The 21149-nt window shown below is 39.2% G+C and overlaps 1 protein-coding gene across 1 annotated transcript in view; it reads left to right on the top strand.

Moving 5' to 3' along the window:
• Positions 1 to 2538: 2538 nt before the first annotated feature.
• MARCHF5 (membrane associated ring-CH-type finger 5) overlaps positions 2539 to 21149 on the top strand; it is a 29921-nt gene continuing 11310 nt past the window's right edge. Inside the window, exon 1 of the mRNA XM_040607059.1 lies at positions 2539 to 2863. Within this exon, the coding sequence (XP_040462993.1) occupies positions 2820 to 2863 (44 nt within the window). The 5' untranslated portion in view covers positions 2539 to 2819. The remainder of the gene's footprint in view (positions 2864 to 21149) is intronic.

Genomic DNA, 21149 nt, shown 5'->3' on the forward strand with positions numbered 1-21149 from the left:
CATCACTCCTTAACCTATCACATTTTCATGTATCCTATTATAGTTTTGTATTTCATGTTTGGAAAAAAAGTAAAGATGTCCAAACCTACTAAGTGTTCACGATTTGATCTGATATTCAAGTTTTGTCCAGTCTCATCATATCTTCCCATGCCAGCATGAGAGAAAAGCAGCCACCTGTCACAGACTGTTCTTCAGCCTCAAATGGTAGCCAAGTGATGCTGGGTTCTGGTTACATTTCTTAAGGTAAGTATTGTTCACAGCCATTATTATTCATCATGACCTCATAGCTGTATACTACATGGCAGGCAACTAGCATATCCTTCCCACTCCAAAGCCAAAATATAGAAATTGCACAAATCACATAATCCTAGGAATAAAACCAGCTTCACAATTTCCATTTCTAATAATTGAGAATAAATATATAAAACCTAAGCATTTGGCTAGTCCAGCTGATCAGTGCTCTGGCCAACATACAATGCGCTTATTCCAGACCAAGATTAGGAACCAGAAACTCTGATATCTATGTTTCATGCTCTTATGTTTCATGAACAGCTGTAATTGGGACAATGTGTATTAGGTTCTCTTCCAGGAAGTCATGCCCATATGGTTTACTCAGGCCACTGTACATCCAAGACTTCTCAGCAGTGCAAGCAAAACTGAATGTTACGGTCCCAAGAATAAGTACAAAATAAAGTTTCTGGGACAGGATGTCAGCATGATGCCTTCTTCCTACCTGCTTCTATACCTACTTCCTGGAAGGAACATTTACATCACTGTAACTGCTTTAGCATTCCCATTTATATTTGTAGCAATTAGAAAATAAACAACACCCTCCCTACTCCATACATAAAATACAGCTTACAAATTCAAGTCCAAATATTTAACACACATTTTTACAACTTTCTCTCACCAAACTCTCAAAACCAGACAGATTTTTCCCTGGCTAAGGACAGCACAAAGAATCCAGTATATTCACTAGTCTCCTCCCTATTCTACCTGTTCTCTATAGTCATGTATATGCACCATGCAAATGCTACTTGTCTTAACCAAGAACAGATGTAGGTTGATGCAATCGTAGAGTTGTGGGGTTGGCCTCATGAATTACTACCTTCTACAGCAACTGCAGTATAACAAAGTTGTAATCTACAGAAGGGATCAGGGGCTAGTTATGTGTAACAAAACTTATTACATAAGAGCTTTTATTATATATATATATATATATAAAATAAATAAAGTCTGAAAAGGAATATTCAGAGTTGATCTTCACTAACCAACCTTCCCAAGAATCTGGAATGTCACAATTGCCTCTGAAAAGTAGGGTATTGCCCTTTGCTTGGGGAACATGACATTATGCAGAACCTTCACATGCATACAAATACACATCACTTGTACTGAGAAGTAAAGAGTGGGAGATGCCCGTGGTGGAGATAAAAGGGCAGGGCAACTTCTCTCCAAGTGCTATCCACCTCTTCGCTCTATAACGGCTTTTCAGCTTCTAAATTTCCAGTTTCACAGACTGTGACGCTCTATATTAACTTCAGAGAACACAACAAAATTTAAAAGCACTTCTGAAAGATTTTTTTCCCATTAGGAAGCACACCTACAAACTGAAACGCGAAAGCCCTCATTAGCACCAGCCACCCCATGCCTCAGCCGCTCACACAGAAGCTAGTGGCCACCAGGCCTCCACCGAGCGCCAAGGACCACTTACAAGGGCGCCGGGCTCTTGCCCTTGTCATTGCCAACGAGCCCTCGGAAAAGGATTAATTTCCCTCCCGCCGTGGCAGCCGCCGCCCTTCTCTGTCTAGCCGAGCCCAGCCGGAGCAGGCGGCTGGCCAGGCCCCCTCTTCCCAAGGGCAGGTCCCGGGGAGGCCGGCCGGCCGGCCGAGGCGGGGGTGGCAGCCGCCTGCACCTGTTCGGCAGGCGAGAGAACGGCAGGGGAAAGGGTGCTCCGTCTCCGAGGGGGCCCCCGCGTCCTGCGTAACCAGTGTGGGGTCAGAGGGGGCGGCCCGGCCTCTCCCCCCGTCCCTCCCTCCGCCTGCGAGGGGGGCGGCCGCCGGCGGGAGCCGTTTCCCTCAGCCGCCCCGGACAGCGACCGTCGCCGCGCGAGCAGGCGGGCGGGGGCGCGCGGGCCCTCCCGCACCCCCTGCCGGCCCTGGGGGGAAGCTGGGCGGCGACGGCGGGATGGGCCCGGCCGCCACAGAGGGCGCGGGGCCAGGCCAAGTGCTGACCTTCCCCCCGCCTATCCCCGCACGCCAGCGCGGCCGTCCCGCCGCTGCCGCGTTCTCCTACCTGCCCCGCGCGCGGTACCGGGCAGCGATTACGCGACGGGGGCGAGGAGAGGCATAGGGAGGGGAGAAGGAGCGGGGCGCCGCGGGGAAGAGGGGAGGGGGCGCGCCCCGCCGGACCTTTAAACTCCTGGCGGCAGCAGGACTACACTTCCCGGCGGGCTGCGAGGCTGCCGCTCGCTCGGTGGCGCAGGCGCACTGTGATGAACGGGAGGCGGTGACGGGCGTCGCGGCTGCGCTCGGCGCTTACCTCACAGAGACGTCGCCACCGCCGCCCCTCGCCCCGGCAGCGCGGCGGCCCGGGCCGCGCAGTTCTGCGTGCGGCTGTGTTGTGCCTCAGCGACCGGTCCTCCGCCTCGTCCCCGCCCGTGGAAGGAGGGGCCGCCCCGGCCGCCTGGCGGGAGAGCTGTAGCGGTGCCTTTCCTCTCCTCGGCCTTTCTCCGCCGCCACACGCGTGACGCGCGGCCTCGCTGGGGCCGCCTTTGTCAGGCTCCGGGCCCTCGGCTAGGCCCGCTCCTTCTCCTGGGAGCCATGTCGGAGCAGACGGGCTTGGCCCTACCGCAGACCATGGACAGGTACGGGCAGGGCCTGGCGCTGGGGCGCAGCGGGAGGGAGCTCTCTGGGGCGTGTTCCGGGCCGCGGGGAGGGGGGTCGGGGGGGGCGGGCGCGGCGCGGGGCTCTTGCTGCTGCTGCTGGCGGGGGAGCGAGGCGCGGCAGGACAAGGCCTGGGTCGGGGGCGGGGGTCCGGTTTCACTTTTCGGCTTCTGGAAACTTTGGTGGTCCGGGCGATGTCGTGCGAATTGTGTCGTAAATCAGTGCGAGGTGGTGCCTGCGGGGGTGTGCGGGGTGTGGAGGGGTCGCCTGGGCAGCCTCTGGGCAGCGGGAGGTGTGTCTGGGCTGGAGAGGGGCGGAGGGCTGCGGGGGCTGGCCCGTTTCGGTGGGCCTGGGAGGTGCTGTAGGTGTGGAAGGCATTGGCACGCACGGAAAACAAGACACCAAAAGATGACCAACCCTTAACTGGCTTTGTGCGTTTTGTTGCTGACTTTATGATCTTTGAAGAAAGCCTGCAGTTGCTTTATGGAGTGCTGTTAAAAAGTGCAACCTGGAAGATACTTTGACTTAAATGTAGGGGAGGAAAGACACTAACTCTTCGTTATTTATATTGCACTTGTTTTCTCTTTATGCTTTTATTTGAGTATGTGGCATTGAGGGCTTAAGATTTCTGGTGTGTTATTTTGAGTCATCCAGGAAGCCCTTGAGACCTATCCCTATAAATAATAAAAACACATTGATAGCCTGTTATTGCAGGAGTTGTGAGAGTCTTGATATCCCAGAAGGTGGAGACCCAAAAGGAATTTGACTTCTGTTGATGAACTTCTCAGGCTTAAATCATAAGGAAGCATAAAAAAACCCTGGTGTTTTTCTCCTTTTCAGGTCATCTCTAAGGAAATAGGATTTAGTGAAATACAAGCTGTCATCAGGCAAGCGATGGAGATAAAAACTGTGTGAGGCAGGGACAGAATTTGTGCTTCTGGCAGGTAGGGATGAGAAGTTTCAGTTAGAAAGATAGAAGTGAGTTGGGGGGAGGGGAAGTTGCATTTTAGAAAAACTGGAGAAGTGAGAGATGACAATGGGATGATTTAGGTTATAATTTAGAACAGGGCCTGTCAAGGAGGCTAGCAGCCAGAAGCCCTAAGTGCTTTTCCAAGAAGTAACAGGAAGGAGGCAGATTTTTAGAAATATCCATAAAGTGTTAGTTTGATGCATTTCCTGTGAATGTGGAGAATAGAAGGGAAGAGTTAAGGAAGGCAAAAACAGTTAGGAGGAGGAAGGTAGGACTGGGGGGGGGGAGGAGGGGGAAGGAAAAGATCAGGAAGAGTGCTGCAGAATAAACTCCTTGAAACTAAAAATCCTGAAGTTGGTAGTCCAATAATACATAATATTTTATGTTTTGGAGTTCTAGGAAACTATGATAATCTGTGGATTCTCTACTGTATGTGTCTGTTACATCACACCATTAAGTCCTAGTTCACTTTTTTGGGAAATGGCTGTAAGGTGGTATTTATAATCTGTGTTGTGAACATCTGTTAGATCAAACCGTTAATTTAAAAAAGGGGAATTAGTTAACTAGTGGCCAAACCAGTTCTCGTATCCTTTCAGCTTTGTGAAATAGTAATTTTTATCTCTGGCCCTTTTGAAAGACTTTTTCCAGTAAACTTGGAGTAGCAGAGTTGATAATGTTTAAAACAATTGGAAAGTGTCCCTGACTTTCTTAATAATTAAGGACAATGGGGAACAAGTTTTAAGTAGCAAAAAAGGAGGTATGACAAGAGAGTGTAGCTTTTGTATAAGAATTCATTGGGCTCAGTATAGGAAACCTTAGAAATAGTAGTGGGAGAAGTGGTGACTGGAGTGGTAAGAAGGAGCCAAGTATTTAGGATATGAATGTAATTCAGAGTGTAGTACAATACCAATAGAAGGATTTTGGAGTAACCAAGACCTCAAAATGCAGTTACTGTAAATAATTTTTCTGTTATGTATTGGGTTTATGGAGTGGGGTTATGTTAGAATAAACCAATTTTCATTCATCTGATATTTCTGAAGGTCATACGTGACTGTTTTCATGTTGTATGTGACAATAATAAAGATGATAAACCTTCAATGTTTCACCTTAGGGGGCATAACCCATGGATGAATCACCTGTAGGGATTCTGAGGGGTTGAAATGCCTCTTCTATCCTGTTACCTTTATTGCTAATGACAGTTGTTTTCCTGGGTAAGATTTAAAAATGCATATGCAAAAGCTTGAGAGTAACTGTTAATGCATTATAACTTAACACAAAGCGCATACTTTTAAATCAAATTTGGACCTCTTACTGAAGCACTCAGAAAACAGCTTTTCAGTGAATAAGGCTCGAATTTGATTCTAATAGTTAAGGAAGAGTTTTCTTTTGTTTCCAAAACCTAAATAGAGTTTTCTTTTGTTTCCAATACCTAGATGATTATGCTGAGAGTGGTGATACACTGTTACATCAGGAGTAAGGTGTTGCTGCAGGTCTGAATGTATGTGCTACTTTGTATACAATGGTCAGAGCTCCTGTAGCAAGTTCTTTAAGTATGTATTTGTGAGAGAACAGCTGGCTGCTTCTCTTGACTCTTAGGTCATACGTCTGTATGACTTTAAGTAGTAGGTTTTTCTTTTAATAAAGCAATTTGAATTTCTTCAGTATAAGGAGTGTTAGAATCTCAACGTTGTTGCCTGGGATTCATCTTTATTTTGTGTGTTTTGTGTTCTATCCTCCTCTATTTTCCCTGCATTATTTCAGTCTGGAGGCAAACTATGTGTTTGTAATAGAGGGTAAATAGCTTGTTAAGTTGTAAGGGGATAAGGTGAAATTTCTAGTTAAGGATTTTATACTTGCCTGAAGGATTGACTAGGGCATAAATGCAAGACGTATGAGAAGTAGACGTGACCATGAACTACATTCTGGAGTTCTCATCTGCAGCATTTGGGAAACTAATCCAGATTATTATCATGATCCTTTCTGGCCTCAAAATTGGAATTTCCATCCTTCTCGTCATTTTTCTTTTTCTATTTCATGTTTAAATAACAGGCCTAGATAATAGTCTTAAAATATCATCCTCTTCTGCATGCAGAATTCTTTGCAGTCTATGGTGAAGGGCCATATTCCCAGACTAATGCGTGCACTTGAAGGCAGTGGTTAGTGGTCTGTCTAAATGGTGAGGGTTTATTATTTTTAATCCATTTATTCATGTAATTCTCATGCATGAATGACAGAATGATAGGAAATTCCATTAAAAAATTGAAATTATGTTAGTCATTTTTTATATGCTATTATTCAATGTAAAAACATTTTTCAAGATTTCTTTAAATAAAATTGCCATATTACATGAAAATGTCTTACAAATCAGAGGTGTTACTCTTATTGAGTGCACAGGGCTAAATTTACTTGAAAGTCAGTCCTAATGCATTTGTCAAATTTTAACAGGCAGAGGCCATTTGATATGCTATACATGTTTCAAATGTAAAAGCATTTTTTTTTAAAGGAAATACCCAGAAATACTGTATTCTGAATGGTATTAGGACGTTAAACCTTTACAGTGCAATTCTTGTGCCTGGTATGGAAAGATCACGAACTGAGTCAATCCTTGTGTTTTCAACTATAATTTTGCAAATGCGCAAAAAAACCCTTAAGTCTTTTGTGGTCTTTTTTCATGTTTCCTATTCGATCAGGTTCTATACATTTTCTGTGTCTCAGCACTGTTTGACAACAGTTCTTCCAATTGAACACTTCTAATTGTTTCTTCTAGCTGCCCTGTGTAGTACCTGTCACAACAGGTATTCTGGCTTCTTAATGTGTTTTTCAAACATTATGATTCTTGTGGGTAATTACAAAGGTAAGATGTTGAACTTCCTGTCAGATTTTGGTGCTCTATTTGATTAAAAACTTAATCTTTTAAATACGTAGTATTTTTCCTGTGTCATTTGCTTGTCAAATACAAGTTGACTTGACTTTTCCTATTTATAGTTATGGTTTTAAGCAGAACTAATGTGTAAATTCAGTTTGTCTGTAAGTTATGTATATAGCTACACTTTTCAGTTTGCTATTTCACGGCTTTCTGTAATAGTTTGCATGTTATTGCCAGGACATCAGTTGACTGTGATCCTGTCCTGCTTAGCCTTATTACAGAACATTTGACTGGGTCTCACCAGAGTTGCTGTTAGAATACATAGGAGAAAACAAAACTACTAACTATTTGTCATACTACGTAGTCTTCTTAACTGTGTTCATTGAGCAGTTGCTGAAGTGACAAGATTTGAAAAATAGCTACAAAACATGTTCTTGCAATTATTAAGTCAGTGGCAGGGCCCATGTTGATAGAAAATGTAGACTGCAAGTATTTGAGTGATTTAAAAATTCTTTAATGTGGTCAAATTAAAAAAAAATAATTGCTACTTTTATGATAAATGCACCATCACATGACTTCTGATTTTTTGTTTGTGAAAATAATCTCATCAATCTGCTGTCTTCAAAAAAACCCAACAAATGCTTAGCCACACACCAGCTTTTTCCTGGCTATGTCATTGCCTATATTTACCTTAATGTGAGCTGTAATGCTAAAATGTGCTCATATTTTTTAAGCTTTATTCTCTTGACTTAAGTTGGATTATGTGTGGATTGCTCTTACAGTTCTTTATACCAAGGCTTCTGAATGCTGGGGTTTTGTTTTGTAGGTTTTTTTAAGGCATGTTCTGTGGTAGTGGTTTGTGGTACTCCTTATGCTATCTGACTTGTAAAGACAACTCCTACTTTCTCGTGTATTTGCCAGCTGGTCAGACTGTGGTCACTTCTGCCTTACAATTTTTCAGTGTTAGAAGATGTTAGTCAAAATGTGATAAGCAACTGTTGAAGGCTTGTGCAGGTACATGCTGAAGAATCACTGTAGTGGTAATTTTAAGCATGGTTTAACGTTTGAATTAGTATACTTTATTTTCTGAATGGATAGCAGTTGGTTCAACTGTGGTAGATACGCAGCCCTCCTTGATAGGAACTAGACCAACATCATATGACTTTGGTCATCTCTTCTTGCCATTCCATATTTAACAGAGACAATGGAGTTGAAATTGCAGGTAGGCTTCAAAAGCAGTTAAAATGCAGAATTATAGTTGGCTTAAGAACTTAAGAGTATCAGGAGAGGAATACCATTGCAATTACATTTTCTCTTTGTCAAAGCACTGATTTATCAGAAAAATGCTAGCAATTTAGGTTCAACAGTTTCAAAGTAGTGAAATCATGGGTTTTCTATTTCAGTTTTCTGAACTGTCACCTGATTTCATGGTAGTTTGTGGGTTTTTTTAAAGAAAAAAGCATATGCAGTGGTTTTGTATGTAATTTTGGGTTGCTCCTTTCATTCCGCTTAGCATGGGGGATGGTGTTTGTGTGGGTATGAATCTTTTCCTTCCCTCTGGAAGTGCTGGCACTGATTTAGGTTTATGTACATAATTAACTGTTGATACTTTAGTAACCGAAGACATGGGTTCAGATTAAGACCTTAATGCTACAACCTAGGCAATTTAATTAGTGCAGTGTGTTCTTTGATTAAAGACCTTTATTCTGAACTCCTTAAACTTGTACTGGATGTTCTGCACTGTGAATAATCTCGCTGACTAAAGTTGACACATGAGTAAATCTTTGGAGGGCTGGAGTTCAACCAGGTATGATACGCAGTGTAATAAGACACTTTGGAGGATTTATATAGTATTTTTACTTTTTGCAAACTATTTACTGTCTCTGCAGTTATTCAGTCTGTTCTACTTGCACTGATTAAGCACACCTCTCTTCATTGCCCTACCTGAAGGAATTGTTTTCTTTCTACACAACAGTTAAACTCTTTTAAAGAAGACTTAGACTTCAAGCAGAAGCTGGGGAAAGTCCTCTATCAGCAACTACAAGTACCTGGCTTTCTGTAGGATGCTTAGAAAGAAGAGAATGTAAGGGTCAAGAATGGGCTGTGCTGGGTTAATCTCTACCAGAAAGGAAACAAGGTGTTCTTCCCTGTCTTTACCCGGCTGATTGGAGGCTGATATTTATACAGGAAGGAAAAAGTAAAATTATGTGTATCTTAAAGTGGGTTTAGAGAATGAAAGTTTGAAACAGTAATAACTTTCTAATCGCTTGACTTTTCTGTTATTGCTTCATCCCAGGTAAATCCCTTGCTATTCCAGTTCTCTTCATGGTGAAGTTTCTGTGTAGATTAAGTTCTTCCTGTGTCTTATCAGTAAAAATGATTAGTGAAGATTTATTGCAGACCTGTAGAATAACTTTTGCCCATCTGTACTGTGTCAGCATGATATTTATAAACTATCGTAACCTTTTGACTGTCATCTTATGCATTGTATTTCCATCTTTGACGTCTACTTTGATATGCTTAGGAGCAAACATATTTCAACTGCTGCGTAACTGTTAACCTCTACCTGCAGAGTGTAGACAATTATTACTCTTTTTTAAGTGTGGGGAAACTTCTGAGAGACTATTTATCATTTTCATACTAAAATGTTGGTATTCCATGTATTATCAAGGCATTCAAATAATATTTTCAGATGCTTAATCTAAAAATGCTATACAAAAACCTGTTTAATGACATCTTTCTCATGAAAGTGCTCAGACCTTTAAATAGTGTTTAACTGTGATTGGTTCCTTTGGCATGTCTTACAGTGCTCACTGAAGTTAAAACTTTTGACAATTAATGCAAATGTATTGAATAAATATATGTATGAGTTACAGAGGAAGATCAATCAAAAGGTTCAGGTATTAATTGTGGAACATCTTTTCAAGTAATTATTAAAATGGTAATGAATATGCCGGCTGTTTAGGACTCGTTTGCTTGGTGCTTATGACAACTTAACCTGCTTATGGTCTTACTGTACTGCAGAGCAGGTGGGAAGTTCCTGATATGCAAGTTGTAAGAGCTTTTTGATGCATCTTGTTTTCCTCCTCTCAGCTGCAGAATGAGTTGGGTGCCAGCTTGTTACAGGATGCAATACCTGTTTATCAAAAGAGTGCATGACTTGCTCAGTTTTTACTGACACTTGTGGTTTGCTACAAGGAGCAAGTCCATCTTCAGTGCAGAAGAATGAGAAGACCCAATCTGAAGTGGTTAAAATCTTTAAAGCAAACTGTTTCTGGCTAATTTTTCTAGATGAAACTGTTAATAAGGTTATATAAGATGGTCAAGAGGCTGGAGCATGTGACTTGCTAGGAGCAGCTAGAGGGAGCTGGGCCTGCTTGGCCTGAAGAAGAGATGGCTTGGGGAGACTTAGTAACTTTCTAATACCTACCAAGGAGGTTGTTCAAAATACAGTCTGGTTGTTTTTAGACATTTCTGGCAGAATTATGAGAAACAACGATTAGAAATCTGAGCAGAGAAGGCTTCAGCATGTGGGAATGGGGAGCGATGCAGTTGAGCTTTGGAACAAGTTGCCTGGGGCAGCTGTGGATCTCTGTCCTTGGGGCTTTTCAAGACCCAGCTGGAGAAAGCTCCAAGAGTCTGGTCTGAATTAAGGGTTGCTTCTGCCTTGGGCAGAACATCTGACGAGACCTCCTGTGATCCCTTCCAATCCAAATAATTCTGATACCAGGTCTAGACACAACCCCAATTTAAATAGGGAGACAACACAGTATTAGGGCTCAATTTGCACTGCATGACGCGAGCATGCTGTGCTGGAGGTCTCGGTGTGGGAGGTGCAGTCCACTAAGGCCTTCTGGCAAATCTGTACTTAACCTTTTTGCAGCGTCTGCTCTGAAATCTGTTCCTAAAAATTAAGATGACTTACCATCTAGTTGGACTGGAATCGGTTTTTTCTTCCTTTTCTCTAAGATTTTTTGTTCTCATGTTACTTTAATGCTAATATGAGTGAATTTCATTGACAACTTTTTACTGTTCAGTGAAAGTGCTTAGGCTCAGGATTTTTGTTAGTGATTCTGGGGGAACAGTTATACACTTTCTGCCTAACACTAATAGAGAATAAGAAAAATTCCAATCAAAATCTCCGCTTTGAAATGCTGGTTTAAAAAAAAAGTTTGTACTGAAATTGTGTTAAGTCTGCGACTAGCTGTTCATTTGTCTATAATTTAAAATCTTAATTATAAGTTTCCCTGTAATAAGTAACTACCAACTGATTTAAGGGCCAACCATGGAATCTTGGTATATGCTTATGTTTAAAAACAAACTTTTTGGATAAGTGTCATTAGCATTTCTAGGCCTTTAGTTGATTGATTGCTGATAAGCATTATGAACTACTTGGTGTTTTCATTTTATATATCTGTGCCTGTTTCTCCCTTTGGTCATGCATCTCTTCTTCAAGGTGTATGTGTTTAAAGAAAGTGTTAACACAGTGTGAAGGCAGGGAATAACAGTTGTTATGTATGAGATCGGCTGGCATTCAGTGACTTTTTTTTTTCCTTTAAAGCCATTTTAATATAGTAGCTATTTCTTCACAATCTTTTTAGGAAAAAAAATCCTCTATTAAACCTGTAACATGTTTACATACCTTCCTGATCTCTCCTCCTTTGTTTCTGCTATTATAAATGCCTCTTCTTGGGGTCTGAATACTTCTGTTTAGAAGTGGTTATTTTATATTGGACTAAAATGTGCCAACATAAGTTAGTCTTCTGTGAAGGATATAATTATAGATGGCCATGTGCTCAGTGCTTGTGACTGTTCTACTGGTGAGTCACACAGTCAATTCTACAGAGTGCCGAGGAGAGTTACTTAATGTTATGATTGGACACCCTGGAGTTTTGTTCACATTTATTCAGAGAAAAGACATTTCCAAGTTTTCAATGTCTGCCACTTTTAAGTGTGGGGTTTTTTTTGTTGTTCTTGAGGTATTAATATCCCAAGAATGTATCATCTTGGCATTTAAAATTTCTTGTAATTTTTAGGTCTCAAATTGGTCATTTTTATTATGTATATTAAGAGGATACAAGACTTCAGTAGAGATTTTTGGATTGCTCTCTTAGACTGTAAATTATCTAATAAAAATAGAAGTTATAAACTGAGAATAACTTGAGTAATAGTGTCTGTTGTATAAACTCTTTGAGTTCAAAGCCATTTGCTTGCTTTGGAGTCTTCCTGCCAATTTTTGCAGCTTTAGGACTATGTTTCCTCTTCTGTTTTCTTTGGAAGAACATAACAGAAAAAATTGCTTACCTTGTATGGTGAGTTTAACTGTTAAGTTCTCTAGGCACACCATACAAAAATTGAAGTTTTATTTCACAATTACCTTGGCTAAGAATGGAATCTAAAGTAAGTAGCCGTAAGTTTGGTTTCTAACAGATTAAATCTATGCTAATGTGTTTACTTTTGCAACTAAAGATATTGTGCCTAATGATTATTTTGTATTTTTATATTACCTGTATGATAACAGGAAAACTTCTGCAGGAGACTGAACTCACATGACCTAGACTTTGTGAATGGAATGTACCTTTGCATTTTCTGTCTTTCATCTTTTGCTTGTCACAGCAACAGTTTAATGTCAAGACTGTTACAGTCTTAGAAAAGTCAAAGTTGATCTATTTTGTATCTTTGTCACTCCTGGTATTTCTAACATCTGTCATCTACTCTGTACATGTACCACAAATACTAGTGTTGGTATTTTTCTGGTGCAACTATCTTCCCCTTTCCCTCAGTGCAAAGTAATGTTGTTTAATGTTAGTTTAATAGAAACTACATATTTTTATCATCTTTTTGAGACTGGGAACTGTACTAACGTTCCAGTTGAAAACAACAGATTAAAAAAAAGATCTTTATATCAATCTCTGAAAACACAGGTATGGTTAGGGCTTGATTAAGCATAATACGTACATGTTAACCTTCTGTTATGGAAAAGTAAACCCTGTGGGAGATATGAAGGTCTAATCCTTGTTATTCCTAGTCATGGAACTTAAAGGAATTTAAATTTAACCTTTATTCCTTCAAGTTGACCAAACACTTACATCTTGACTAATATAGGAAAAATTTGTGAGTTTTGTTCATTGAATGGCACAGCTAATTGCAGAATTCTGACACAGCAGTGAAGCAGTTTTGCAGCAATTTCTAACCTTGGTCCATAGACAGCATTTTCAAGCAAGTAATATGCTGTGAGCAGAATTGTTTTGATGTCAAGGTTAGCCTCAGTGCTAGTATTTTTAAATTCTTCAACAAAACTAGGAAGTTTTCAGGGAACATTGGTTGGGGAATCTTTAGTATATTAATTAAGCTATAGGGTATCTTAGAGCACTGTAGCATACTTTGAGTCTCTTTTACTAAGAAACAACCTCCTGTGTTCTAGAGCTTCAGATCAATTTTCTTCTGCCTGCATTGGTATTTTTCACACAAATCCTCCCTCTATCCTCTATCTAACTGTGGTCATTTACTGTCAGTAAGTTCAGAGCCAAATGAATCCCTTTCTGTGCACTGTTCTTGATTAAATGTTCGTGTGTGTTTTTTTCATAAACATTTGGTATGTCTTTGTTTAATTTGTCACTGTCTAACTGGAGACAATATTGACTGAGCTACCAAAAACAATGATGCAAGTGCCGTCTTCTCAAAGAGTAGAATTTAGGTCCTGATGACTGTTACCAGCAGTGTAGTTGAAGGTAGTTTTTCCAGGAGGCCCCAAGTGATTGAAGTTAGACAGATACCGTTACTTGTTTGTTATACTTTTATTGCTTGGCAAGTAAATCTGATGTGTTGGAAACCATGGAGACAGTCAAACCCCAGGGTTTAGCACATGATGAAATGTGTAATATCCCTAGAGAGTGAGGAATGCTATAAGAATTTAATACAGTAGATTGCAGATGAATTACGGCAAGAATGGCTTTTAAAACTACTTTGAGGTCTGAAGCTGTCTTCCTTTTCTAAATCTGGCAGTGTTGATAGAACTTAAGACAGTTGTGTTAACCTCAAATAATAATCCATCCTCCTTTAAATCTTTCTTGTACATAAATTGGATAGTTTAACTTGTCAGCATTTGGATGTCTGACCTTCCTAGAAGGTCATGTTACCTGTTAGAAGAGGCTGTGTGTGATCTTGCCATCTAGAGTTCTTGCAGTATCTTGAACATGCTGGCAGCTTTTCTTTTTTCAGCCAGTGTAAATATTAGTATATGAATTCTAGCTGATTGAGCCTCTCACTACCTAAGTTATACCTTGACATTATGCTGCTTTGTGATTAGACATTGAGAGAAGTTAAGACTTAAAGGAATTTCTTTTCGTTCTCATTTTCCTCATCAGGAGGAGCTTACAGATATACTGCTATACCATTTTGTTAATACTACAGGCAATTAAAGCATAATTAAAGTGTTTAAAGGAACATTAATGGAAGTAACTTGAGCCTCTAAACCATAATTTCTTAGTTGCATCATCTCTGTTACTTTCTGTGTTTCTGATTGACAGCTTTGTCAAACAATGCTAAAGAAAATGTTTTCCCTATATAGTATGCTATCTGCATTGTACAAAAATCCATGAAATGTTCAAGGCATTAACTTAATGCTGATAGAATTCTTCGGTGTTTGCTTTGTATGTTTGTACTTGACCAGTTGTTCAGCTCTTCAATCATGTTGTTCAAGGCATGTTTCAGTTTTGGAAGGAAATTGTTTTGTGTGTGTATGGAGTTCTTTGTTTGGATTTTGTTGGTTTAGTTTAGTCACTTTTGTTTTTCTTCCTAAAAGTGATAGTAAGAATCAGTGCTGCTGCCCCCCAGCAGGCACTCAGTAGCTTAAGTTGTTAGTTGTATGCCAAGCTGTTAATAGATAATAATAATGTTTAATTAGCAAAATGTGTAATGTTTTAGTAATAAGGCGCTTATTATATAAGTAACTGTTTTACCTTGATTTGCACTTTTTAAGAGGGCCTTGTTTGCCCTCTCTCCCTAAAGAAATAAAACAAATGTTTGTAACAAGGTTGTTTGTATAATTAGGGGCTCACAGCAAAGCCACTGAGCCTTGGTGACTTCTCACATTTTCCTTTTGAAAAAGTGAGGTTATTGTAATATTGAACAAAGCCTTTAAGAGAACTGAATTTTGAAGTCTTTGCAAAAGGGATATGCCTAAATAACTGGTTGCAAAAGATTAATTTGTCCTGAAAGATATTTTTTTAATTATAGTCTAGATGTCTTTGTCTACCTATAGACTGAAACCCAATGAGATAGAATAAGACATCCCCCACAGATTTAGCAAAGCTGGGTAGAAGCAAAGGCCCTAACAGCCTCATAAGGCAAGATTCAAGCACAATAGGTGGTGGCTGGCAGTGAAACATTTAACTTCATCCACGAGACAGAAGGTTGCCAGCAGGATTCTGTGAACTGTCCTTTACTCTTATCTCTGCCTTTATGTAGTGCAGTTAACTAAAGTGTAAAACACTTCTCCTTGAGATGTAATTGAGAATATATAAATATGTTGAACTTCTGGTAATCACTAGATCTTTCTGCTACACTTTCTAGTTAATTATTGTATGTTTTGCTTTAACATATTTGACTACTTACTGGGTTCTAGTCATCCATGGGCTTCTTAATAAAGCTTGTTAAAATCTGGCTTAAACTGCCATCCTGTGGTTAGAGGAAGTCAGAACCTATATATGATGAATACCACTTGTGTAACCATATGTTCACACCAATATTAGCTTGATACTCTCAAATATTTAACGTTTCCTTGCTGTTTTTAAAGAAAGCACTACTTTTGTAGTAAAGTTTAGTTATTATTGTTTCTAGATTCTCATCAACTTTACTCAGCATTAGACCCTATCCTTGATGACTAGGCATAGCAGAATTTGGTATTAGGTCAGATGATTTTCAGGACTTCTTTTGAAGATTTTAGATTTTGTTTTGAGGTGACAGCATGTTTTCTAGTCGAACAATCCAAGCTGGCAAGTAGCTGCTATGCCTTGGTGCCTTAAAGATCTGCAGAAGTCATGATAGAGCATCTGACTACTATTTTTGCAGTGGTGTCTCTATTCCTTACTCTGTGAGTGTGTTTGGGTTTTTCCCCCCTTAGGATAGTGTAAGGATTTTTTGAGTTTGACAGGGCTTGGGTTGAAGATGCGAGTATTTTCTGCTGTGTAATGGGCAGGAAAATATTGGGGAAAGAATGGTAGTCCATCTATAATCTCATTGCAGTCTTCCTCCATTAACAAGCTTCACTGTTCTGGTAGATAGGTCTGTATGCATTCTGCTGTTGAAGTCTTCATGATGCTTTAAGCTTGGCAGCTGAGTTAGTCTCTTCCAGCATTTAATCTCCTCTATGAAGTATGACATAAGCTAGCATTTCTTGGGTTAAATGGTATTCCTCTCTTGGTAGCCTTTACCAGGGATAATGTGGGCTGGGCTTGCTTTCTGTTGTGAGCAGGTAGTGGCTCTCTAGGACAAGAATCTTAGGCCTGCTAGTTCCTTCAGCCTCAGGAAAAGGAAGTGCTTAGCAGTAGCATTTGGAATGCATTGTTGTTCTTGCTTTTTTGAGAAGTTAGCTGTGTTCCCCTACTAAAATTCTAGCCAGCTCCAAAGTGGCTGTTGTATTCTACTAGATCACTCTCTATTTTTTCCACCATCCTAGTCTTCCTACTTAAACATGATCTTATAGTATTCAGAGTGTGGATGGCAGCTTTAGTGGCAGCTTATCACTATTCTTCATCAAAGGTATTTTATCTTGTCAGTATAGACTATGCATAAAAACTTGTTACAGAAGCTTATGAAAAATTGCCTCTTCCAAATAGCAGATTTCTGGGGCATCCTTTGGAACGGTGCCTTTTTATGGCCAGTTATTGGACTGCTTTCAGTCATTTCTTCCAAGATACATTTTCACCCCTCACTGTGTTGGCTCTCTGTGCTGTCATTGCTGTCAGTTATGCTTCAGCCTTTTCACTTCTTTTTTTTGGATGTGAAATTAAATTGCAGTAAGTCACTCAATCACTTACTGCTTAGCAGAACAAGGATGCTTTACTCTTGTAGCAAGATACTAGCAAATTGCTGCTGCTTTTAGGGAAAGCAGTGTGCTTAATGATGTGGGAGAAATGCAGAAAAGTTTTCCTAAAAAGCATTTCTTATGTTTTATGAAGGATCTGTAATGAGAGGAAAAAATTTTTATCTCATGGCTGTAGAGCATGTCACACATGCTCAAATTGGCACTTCCCATGGTAAGGGTTAGGTTCTGCTGAAAGTCTTGCAAGAATTTTCTCAGAATTTTTCTGGTTTTGCTTGCTGTTCATACATATGTGCCACTGAACATCAGGGAAAAAATTCTAAGACTCTGCATTCTCTCTTGCGGTACTGAATATTTGAAACCAGCCTATAAAGCAGCTATGCTGTCCAAGTCTCACAAGTCATCTTCTGTTAAGTGTCTTTTATATCAGGATAACTGTTGGGCTTATAGGGCATTAAAGATTTCTGTAAACTTTTTACTAGTATTACTATATAATTAACCTACTGCCTTTAAATTATTAATTTTTTTAATGCTTTACACAGCCATGCCTGCTTGAAAACAAAGGTTTATCATGGTGAATTCAGCTCCCACAATTTGAGGCAGAATAGATTTAAATAACTTGAATTGAATCCTGCCCTCCTTCCCATCTAAGAATGATTTGGGAAAAAAGGAACCTTTAGAAGGAGTATAGCTCAGTAAAAAGGAAAGCAGTCAGCCTTCAGGTATGTCTGTTGGTACTGGAGAATCTTACTGGTGTGTTGGAGCTGTAATTTTAGTCAGGTACAGGAGAGAGTGACTTCTTTACTGATCAGAAGCTCGTGGTTTGGAGAAACCTGTTTTTAGGCAGGCCGTGGCTTTCTAGATTAGTCATATAGCATTTGGAATATAGGATCTCTAGTCTTCAATACAACTTTCTCTCCATCTGCTTTCCTCTTAACATATGCAGTGTCCTGTAAAGAGTTTGTCTTTGGTAGAGGAAAAAACCCAGATAGAGTAAACGAGTTATGCTTTGAGTCAGAATAGAATTGAGACGGGAGAGCTTTAGCTGCTGGGGAGCTGAATCTCAAAGGCATTTGTAACCCTATATTCAAAGCTGAAATAATTATATTGGCCTGGTTTTGTTTATGGTTTCTTTGATTATTTTTTTTTCTAAGCCAAGGAAGTGTGGAAAAATGCATTAGTGTTATTGATTTGGCTCTGTAGAAAGTCATCAAGGAAGAAGGCTTGAGTTTCTATCAGAAACAATGCTTTGTTCCACTTTTACAGCCTTTTCTGTTTCAGGTTATCTGAGTAGCAACCTGATTCAGTGGTAAGAATTAAGGTCATATTTTATTCAGTACAAGAAAATGGAAAATCTGGCAAGAGCCAAGATACTTGTTTTGAAATGGTTTTATTTAGCCCTTTCTGTTACAGCTGCTGTCAATGGAAAGATAAAGCTGATGACAGAATACAAGTAATTTACTGTTCATTATTCATGACTTGCTAAAGGTTTATGTCTGTAAAGGATTTTGTTATTCTTTTCATGGGTCAGGTTTTCAGATATGATTGCCTGGCAAGAAATTGGATAAAGCAATTAAAGAAAAGATGCATATTTTTCTTGACTTATTAACCTTAACAGAAAACTTGAATGGAGTTTAATCTACAGAGTATTCGTGGGCAAATTGACTAGTTAAAACTGCAGTGTAGCAAAATTGTGTTCATGCTTAAATAGGTCATCATTTGAATAAATTTTAGGCTTCTGTGGTACGGTAGCATCTGACCTTACTGGCACCCACAGCCCTTTGTGGTATGAATTGTGAATTGCCTTTAGTTTAAAAATAAAAATTTTAAGTTACAAGAGCAGTTGTAGACCTAAATAGGGTGTTAAATGAACGAATGTTTACCTTTAATGCAGAAAAAGAGGTTATCAGTAGTTTTGTTTTGTATTGTGTTGTTCCTTCTTACAGGATTTCTTAGTGTACATAGAAGATGAGTAAACATTGCAAGACCTTGCATTCCTTAAGAACTCCTTGATATCAAGTGCAATGAATGCAAATGTCTGCCATGCTTTGTAATACTTACAAATCTTTGTGGTGGTCTCTGCATTTTCATCTAGGTTTCTTACTAACTTGTGGCTTGCCTGTCTTTCCTCCTGCTTAAGAAGGTTAATGTGTCCTTTCATTGCTGTACGTGCATATCAGGATCATGAAGGTGAAAAGGGAGATGGTATTACAGGAGTGCATAATGTGATGATTCTGATTTAAACAGATTTTGTGGGGAAGGACAAGAAGAAACAATCAGACTTTGCTTTTACCTTCCCATTAAGACAAATGGAAGAAATTGCAGTTCTCGTTCAAGATGTCAGTCTTCCAACTGAACAGTTGTCTTGAATGCAAATTGATTTGGTTCTAGTTTTAGAGCACCAGTGTTAAAAAAAGTTAGATCTGTACCTACTAAATATATTCTGTTCTTAAAACTGGATGTGTGGACATGAGCATTGTTTTACCTATTATTCAATACTGAATTGCTTTTCCTGCAGTGTTCTTTTCAATCTGCTTTCAAATTGTGTTCCCTTTCACAAGTATGCCAGTAATAACTTGCTACAGGCTATGTTCTGTTCTTACACACTCACAACTTAATTTCAGTATACTTCTACCACTATAAATGAGGAAAAGATTCAGTGCTCTAAAAGAATCTCCTGCAAATATCCTGCACAGTGATTCCTATAAACAAAACATGGTTATTCTTCTCTAGAGAAACATTCTTAGTTTCCAAATAGAATGCTACCAAAATAGTGAGGTCTTAAAATGAAGCTGTTAGACAATATTTTTCATTACTTCAGGTTTGAGCCTGACAAAGTTGAAGTTTCACATTGTAGATTTCCCACCACTTTTTCCTCATCGATGAGTTAAAAACAAAACAAAACTAAAACCCTCAACCAGTTTACAAGTGACATGCTAGGGAGAAAACAGTTGATCGTTTAAAGAAACTAACTACTGTTGTTTTGAAAGCTTTAGTAAGGTTGGCCCTTGCTCTGCATATAATTCCCTTCTACATTTTGTCTAACAAGCTTTAGTTAGTTATAAGCATTGTTTCTTTCTGGGTTTTTTTTGAACGGCTGCAGGGAAAGACCTTCAGTATGTATATGTTCAAGTATAAATTTCTCAAGCTTTCTGACAATGATTTAGCACTGATTTCCAAAAGAGAGCATATGGCAGTGTGGCAAAATGACTGGAGTTGGAGGAGACTTCTAAACTGTAATTTTTTCCTCTCAGATGCTAACAAAGGTTAGAGATTGAATGCAGAAAGAGCAGACTGAAATAAAACATGAGGGGGAGAGGGAATAAAGGTGAGGAGTAGTTGAGAAACTGAAAAAAATTGATTGCAGAGTTTAAGAGGCTAGGAAAAAGGTTTATTACTAATAACAAATGCTAGGGGAGTGAAGGGAAAAGTATCATGAACCACTGTAACATCCCCACATAGAAACTACAGTCATGATTCTTGAATCTTAACAATATTTTGTTTAGTTGTGCCAGAGCATTTCTCAGCTTCTTACCCTCTCAATTACTGTCTGTTTGTGGTGACACATAAGAAACCTTTTACTGTTTCATCTTAATGATGTTACTCAAATTATTAAGAGAACAAAACTTCAGCATCAAACTAGTGCTGCAAAACTTCAGTTAGTGCATAATGTCTAATTAGATTGTGTCTTGGTAGTTAAATTATAGGAGTGCTGTTGCCATACACATAGCTATGATTGCAATGGCTTACGTAAATTATTTATTTAAAAAAAAAATCGAACCAGACTGTATTTGCAGTAAGATCCTTATTTTTTTTAGGTTCTGGCTTACTCTCTAGAAGTCAGTATATTCAGTATCAAAATTAGCAAATGATTTCACAGAAAAATAAATTATTGGGTCAACATATGGATCTAAATTTAAAAATTATCAGGTATTTTACTTTCCTTTACAAATTGTAAGGTGTCCAAGAGTCTGTACTAATCATGAGATCAGATATCTGGGAATTACTAGGATGTGTGCTCTCTTCAGGTCAGATCATATAGCCTGTCAATCTTGTGTTTTCTCCTTTCAGAAGATGTTTGAATTTTATATATTCAGATAATTCTTCAGTGCAGAGATTTCCTCCTCTAGTGGTATAGCAGTATTCTTGAAGTACTTTGTAACTTAACTCACATTTTACAAAATTGATTTATCTGAACGATTATGTTCCCTTTTCAGAGAGGGAATGAATTGAAATGAAAATGAAATTTACAGTTCGTTTTGCAATACGTTATATCGTTTGTGTTGGTTTATCATTTACGTGGATTGGAGTTAGTTTCCCAAGTAACAAACTACTGTATTGATCTTACAGTTTTAATTTTATAAACTTACCAAAATGTCTGTTGTA

This window comes from Falco naumanni, chromosome 9 (genome assembly GCF_017639655.2).
Source record: "Falco naumanni isolate bFalNau1 chromosome 9, bFalNau1.pat, whole genome shotgun sequence".
In the NCBI taxonomy this organism is placed as follows: Eukaryota; Metazoa; Chordata; class Aves; order Falconiformes; family Falconidae; genus Falco; species Falco naumanni.